The 7,056-nt window shown below is 47.9% G+C and overlaps 1 protein-coding gene across 1 annotated transcript; it reads left to right on the top strand.

Annotated features, from left to right (window-relative positions):
• The first annotated feature begins 892 nt into the window (after positions 1 to 892).
• LOC147026678 (uncharacterized) lies at positions 893 to 3,938 on the top strand. The gene is made up of 2 exons (XM_085882368.1): positions 893 to 1,775; positions 1,889 to 3,938. Exon 2 carries the CDS (start codon positions 1,992 to 1,994, stop codon positions 2,730 to 2,732), a length of 741 nt encoding a protein of 246 aa, XP_085738494.1. The 5' UTR covers positions 893 to 1,775; positions 1,889 to 1,991; the 3' UTR covers positions 2,733 to 3,938.
• The last annotated feature ends 3,118 nt before the right edge of the window (positions 3,939 to 7,056 follow it).

Below are 7,056 nucleotides of genomic sequence, written 5' to 3'. Positions count from 1 at the left end.
GAGGGGTCCGTAAACAGAGCAGAACTTTCTGTTGAGCCAAAAGTAAATGTTCCACAAGTAAGAGAGACAAAAAAAAGAGAGCTTTTTCTGGTGTGTTTTGATACTTTTATAATAAAAGCAAACAAAAGTCAAGTCTCTCTCTCTCTCTCTCTCTCTCTCTCTCTCTCTCTCTCTCTCTCTCTCTCTCTCTCTCTCTCTCTCTCTCTCTCTCTCTCTCTCTCTATCTCTCTATCTCTCTATCTCTCTATCTTTCCTATCTCTCCTATCTCTCCTATCTCTCCTATCTCTCCTATCTCTCCTATCTCTCCTATCTCTCCTATCTCTCTCTCCTATCTCTCTCTCCTATCTCTCTCTCCTATCTCTCTCTCCTATCTCTCTCTCCTATCTCTCTCTCCTATCTCTCTCTCCTATCTCTCTCTCCTATCTCTCTCTCCTATCTCTCTCTCCTATCTCTCTCTCCTATCTCTCTCTCCTATCTCTCTCTCCTATCTCTCTCTCCTATCTCTCTCTCCTATCTCTCTCTCCTATCTCTCTCTCCTATCTCTCTCTCCTATCTCTCTCTCCTATCTCTCTCTCCTATCTCTCTCTCCTATCTCTCTCTCCTATCTCTCTCTCCTATCTCTCTCTCCTATCTCTCTCTCCTATCTCTCTCTCCTATCTCTCTCTCCTATCTCTCTCTCTCCTATCTCTCTCTCCTATCTCTCTCTCCTATCTCTCTCTCCTATCTCTCTCTCCTATCTCTCTCTCCTATCTCTCTCTCCTATCTCTCTCTCCTATCTCTCTCTCCTATCTCTCTCTCCTATCTCTCTCTCCTATCTCTCTCTCCTATCTCTCTCTCCTATCTCTCTCTCTCTCTCTCTCCTATCTTTCTCTCCTATCTCTCTCTCTCACCCCCTGCTGGTTGTTGGTGAGTCGTGCATGGGTGTGGCGTCATGGCGGCTCTGTGTGTGCAGCTGTGAGTACTGTGCTGTGTTCGTGTTGTTCCTGTCCCTATTTCTTTTCCCTCTGTGTCCCCGTATGTGTTTGTGGAGTTCTTTCCCTGTTTCCCTTCCTGCTGAGACAAGAGAGAGAGGGAGAGCGCGCACGGTAGGTGCTTTGTGGGTTTTCCTTGAAACCTTCGGGTTTCTGGGCCTACTTTTTCATCTGCCTTGTTTTCATAGGCCTGCCGTTTATCGGTGGTTTAGCTTCTTCCTTATACTCTTCTTTTCCCTTATACTTCATTTGACCCCACTTGCTGGTTGCTTGTGACGGTTTTCCTTTGTTAAACTTAAACTTCTCTTCTTTTGCTTTAAGCTATGGCAAACGGACGTTTGCACAATAGTGTGTACGAGTCACTCACTCGGAAAAATGGAGTGACAATTACTCCACCTGATGGAGTTAGTGTTGAGAACGTGGTGATGGCTCTGGGAGAGCTCGTAGGAATCGAGAATGTTCTCGCTGCTTCGAAAATGAGCCAACGTGTCGTGGTTTTCTTGTCGGAGGAGAGACACGTGGCTCAGGCGGTCGAAACCGGTCTATCCGTACCGCCGGACGTCTTCGTTAACGTTAGTTATCTCGATACGATGGCGGTAAAATTAACACTGTCTAACATCCCGCCCTTCTTCTCGAGTGAGGAGATTGTCGCTGCTGTGGTGAATGGAAGGTCGTGACGTGTGACCACGTGATGCCCGGCTCGAGCACAGAAGAGATAAAGCTGAGGTTCGGCTCGGCCGCGGGGTTTTGTCCCTGGGGCATTGCCGTTGTATGTCGCCGGCTCACTTGGTGCTCATTGAATGGTGAGAATACTGATTGATATATAATACTGATTTATTTTGCGGTGATTAGTTGCGCGTGTGTACCTTACTGCTTGTACTCCATGCTGCGTTTGTATTTCCTGGTGTGCCCGTAGAAGCGGCTCCAATCAAATGGAATAAAGCCTAAACTCTGAAGGTTCTTCTCTCGTCTTCATTTCAATTTATTCCATTTGGTTTTCTCGGCTCTCTCAACCAACGATGGACAAGATCTACAAACCAGAGAGGTTCGACGCAGACCCAAACGCGACTGACGCAGAAATGAAATGGTCGCATTGGTTCTGTTCCTTCTCACACTATCTGACCATCATCGAAGAGGGAGCTGACAAATTTGCCGCCCTCGTGAATCATGTCTCGCCCAGCGTGTACAGGCTCTTCTCGGAGTGCGACACTTACGAAGCAGCGATCGACGTGCTGCAGGCGCTCTACGTGAAGCGCAAGAACGAGGTATACATACGACATCTTCTCAACACACGCCGGCAAGCTGCCGGGGAGACAATCGATCAGTTCCTGCAAGCTCTGAATCAGCTGGGAAAAGACTGCAGCTTCCGGGCCGTAAGCGCCGAGGAACACCGAAAGGAAGCGACACGGGAGGCATTCATCCAAGGACTTAGATCAGCCCACATACGGCAACGCTTACTAGAGAAAGCGCAACCCACTCTTGACAAGGTAGTCGATCAGGCTCGAGCGATGGATACGGCTCAGCAGCAATCTGAGTCATTTGGGACACCGATGCTGCTAATGAACGCTGCTACGATGGGAACTCAAGGAACCCCACTGGCACAGACACAGCCAGACACAGGGGATGGAGAAACACCCGAGGAGCCGGATACACAGGCCACGTCAAACTCCTCAGCTGCTACTCCGGTTGGTAAATGCTTCTTTTGTGGGTACAAAAGGCACCCCGCCAAAAATGCCCTGCCAGAGATGCCACATGCATGAATTGCGACAAGAAAGGGCATTATGCCAGGGTATGTAAATCTACTCTAAGGAGAAATAAACCCACTTCTGCGGCTCTCTACTCGCAAAATAAATTAACTGCAGCCTCCCCGGGGAATCTATCCAAGGCTATCATCAACGTACGAATTAACGGGCATATGGCTGAGGCACTGATTGATACCGGTAGCTCTGAAAGTTTTGTCAACAGCTCGCTAGTGAAGGGCAGGAAATGGATAATCCACCCGACAGACAATACGGTATGCATGGCCGCCACCTCACTACAGTCTCGCGTACGAGGGTACTGCAAAGTCGAATTGGACGTAAAAGGGTACACGCATCGGGATGTAAGGGTACTGGTGCTTCGTGATTTGTGCGCAGACGTAATTCTGGGTCATAATGTCCTCAAGCAGCACACGAGCGTCGAAATACCCTTTGGAGGAAGTAAACCTCGTCTAATTTTAAATGCTTTGACCACCGCCGAGGTAACGTCCCCCCAGCTGTTCGCTCACTTGTCGCCGGTCTGCAAACCGATAGCGATCAAATCGCGGCGATATACCACTGCTGACATGAATTTCATCACTTCAGAAACCAAGCGATTACTGGAAGAAGGAATTATAGAACCGAGCGATTCGCCATGGCGCGCACAGGTGTTAGTAACCAGCAGTCAGAACCATAAGAAACAAATGGTTGTCGATTATTCCCAAACGGTCAATCGCTTTACCCAACTCGATGCCTACCCCCTGCCGCGCATAGATGAGATGGTCGAACGCGTGGCCAATTATAAGGTATTCAGTACCATCGACTTGCGAAGCGCCTATCACCAAATTCCCATCCGAGAGGAAGACAAACCTTACACCGCATTCCAGGCAGGTAGGCGCCTCTACCAATTCAGGAGAATACCTTTCGGTGTCACGAATGGGGTTGCTTGCTTCCAACGGGTTATGGACGACATCATCTCAGATGAAAACCTCAAAGACACTTTTGTTTACGTGGACAATGTCACAGTGTGCGGTAGGGATCAGGGGGAACATGATATGAATCTGGACAGATTCTTGAGCATTGCTAGAAAATATAATCTGACTCGCAACTACGAGAAATGCGTATTCTCGGCAAGGTCAATTGACCTTCTCGGCTACACGATAGCCGACGGCACAATTAAGCCTGATCCTGAACGATTGCGCCCACTTCGTGAGCTACCCCCACCTCAGGACCTGCAGACGATGCGCCGGGTGATCGGCATGTTTGCTTACTATGCAAGATGGATTTCGCAATACTCCGAGAAAATACATCCCCTAGTGCATTGCAAAAACTTTCCACCAGATGCCGCTGTTGTGACAGCCTTCCACAACCTCAAAGACGATATCAGTAATTCCGTGGTTTTATCGATCGATAGCTCGGTGCCCTTTGTGGTGGAGACCGACGCTTCAGATCACGCGATAGCTGCTACGCTTAATCAGTCTGGGAGACCCGTCGCGTTCTTCTCGAGAACTCTCTCTGGAAGCGAGCAGAGACACTCAGCGATAGAGAAGGAAGCGTACGCTATCGTCGAAGCGCTGCGCAAATGGAGACATTATTTACTGGGAAACCACTTCACGCTCGTTACGGACCAATGATCCGTGGCATTCATGTTTGATGGGAAAAATAACGGGAAAATTAAGAATGAAAAAATTATGAGATGGCGGATAGACCTAGCCTGCTACAGTTACGACATTGTTTACCGGCCCGGGAGGGAAAACCCTGCTGCAGACACCTTCTCGCGGGTCTACTGCTCGGCCGCTATCGGTCGGGCTTTGCAAGACCTCCATGTGTCTCTGTGCCACCCCGGGGTAACCAGAATGGCACATTTCGTACGCAGACAGAACCTGCCCTATTCTATTGAAGATATTAAACAAATGAATGCTTCATGCCCTGTTTGTGCTGAACTAAAACCCAGATTCTATGGTTCGGCTTCTGGCAGACTGATCAAGGCCACTTCTCCCTTCGAGAGACTAAACATCGACTTCAAAGGGCCCCTGCCGACCGAGACAGACAACAGATACATATTCACTGTTGTTGATGAGTATTCAAGGTTCCCTTTCGCGTTTCCGTGCTCGGATATGAAAAGGATCGGATATATTGCTTTAAATGTATACTCCTGTAGCGCTGAAGTAATCCTGGTGCGTTAGCTGGGCCTCTAGTTACATTTTAAAGACGGGGAGAATGTGGTGAATGGAAGGTCGTGACGTGTGATCACATGATGCCCGGCTCGAGCACAGAAGAGATAAAGCTGAGGTTCGGCTCGGCCGCGGGGTTTTGTCCCTGGGGCATTGCCGTTGTATGTCGCCGGCTCACTTGGTGCTCATTGAATGGTGAGAACACTGATTGATATATAATACTGATTTATTTTGCGGTGATTAGTTGCGCGTGTGTACCTTACTGCTTATGTACTCCATGCTGCGTCTGTATTTCCTGGTGTGCCCGTAGAAGCGGCTCCAATCAAATGGAATAAAGCCTAAACTCTGAAGGTTCTTCTCTCGTCTTCATTTCAGCTGCATTAGGCGTTTTTGGCACAGTTGTATCACGAATCTCCATGATTCCACTTCGTCTGCGCTCTAACGCTTCGGTTTGCCACATCATGTCGTTCTGACGTCATTGCTATATCATTCTAAAAAACAACACTCAATCGCTCAATGCAGTTATGACTTTAAAAAATAAAAACCGCAATTACCAGATTTATATTGCAACGGAGACCACAACTTGTTTTATCTGTGGTGAATCGGGACATTTAAAAAGTGATTGCCCCAAGAATATATTAGGTGGCATATCTAGTGTGGTCGAACCCATTGAGACGAATAGTGGTATATCTAGAGTTGGGCACGTTGGTGAAGCTTTAAACTCGAACAATCTGCCTGGGCCGTCGAAAGTGGAGGTAAATCCCCCCCTGGCAGATGACGGAAGCTTCACCGTTGTTCCTTCAAAAAGGAAACATAAATTGAAGCATCTAAATGATAACAATAGTCAAGATGTGACGGTGAGCTGTGCAAAAAAGATGGCGCCGGCTGCCGAGAATAATGACTCGTGTTTGGAAGCAACAATAGATGCTCTTTTTAAAACGAAAAATCGATTTGATGTAATTGCTCCAGAGGATGATGACTTTTTTGTCGGTGGGGTTGGTGAACATGAGCAGGAGATTGGTTTTGTGCAGCAGGGAGCACACGTGACCACTCCCATCGTCTTGGATATTAACACCGAATCCACTGTAACCCCCCTCCCTGTAAAGACCAACAGTGAAATGTGTGCCGTTTCTAAGTCACCAATTACTCCAAAACTGGGTGAATCAGGGTGTAAAGCTTCAACTAGTGAAACACCAGGTTCATCTCAAGCGGAATATAACGTTCCTTCCATTAGTATTCTTCCTCCTCCCCGTCCTCTTCACCCTCCCACTCCTCCTCCTCCTCCCCCTCCCACTTCTAATCTTCTTCCTCTTCCCACCCCTCCTCCTCCTCCCACTCCACCTCCCCCTACACCACCTCCCCTACTCCACCTCCCCCTACTCCACCTCCCCCACTCCTCCTCCCCCCACTCCTCCTCCCTCCACTCTTCCTTCCCCGACTCCTCCGACTCCTTCTCCCCCTTTGTAAGCGGAATGTGAGGCTTCCCTTATTAAACCATCAGCTCCATCTTTGGAGCATAACGTTAATGTAATAGACACCGATCGGTACTCGGATTATGATTCGGACGGGGCCTCATCACTTGCTTCTTGTGACAGTGCTGAAGCATGGAATGATCCAGTTTCCCAAGATTCGGAGAGTGTTACCAGTGTTCCACCTGCTGATATCATAAAGTTTCTTCATGACACCTTTCGCAAGAAACATGTTAAAATTAAAAACTTTTTCCCTGACTTGCTCGGCTTTATAATCTCTGCGAAGCTTTTGCTCCTCAAAGCTGGACAGCTTGGTGTGACGGAATCACAAGTGTATCAACTCCGGAAATGCATCCTCAAAGCAAAGAATGAGCTGCAGACACAGAGAGACTAAGTTTTTGACACACCCAAACTCGATGTTAGCCTATGGCCTTCTCTATAGCGAGTTTAAATATTAATGGGGGACGCTCCTCCATCCGTAAAGCAGAAGTTAAACAGTTTGTTGAGACCAATCACATTGATGTTTTGCTTTTGCAAGAAACTAGATGTAGCTCCTCTTGTGCAAGTGAATAGCAAAGGACAATGAGGGGAAAATGGTTTTTTAGTAGTCTGGAACACCCAAGGGCTGGGGTGGCTGTTTATTTACAACCTTCCTTTTGTAGTCCCAGTGTTGTTTTTAATGAGATTATCAAAGGGTATTTGATT

Source organism: Eptatretus burgeri, chromosome 5, assembly GCF_056783735.1.
Source record: "Eptatretus burgeri isolate ZD-2024b chromosome 5, Ebu_testis_v1, whole genome shotgun sequence".
Lineage (NCBI taxonomy): Eukaryota > Metazoa > Chordata > Myxini > Myxiniformes > Myxinidae > Eptatretus > Eptatretus burgeri.
Note: the sequence above shows the minus strand (reverse complement) of the source record. Positions and strands in the feature narration are given on the sequence as shown.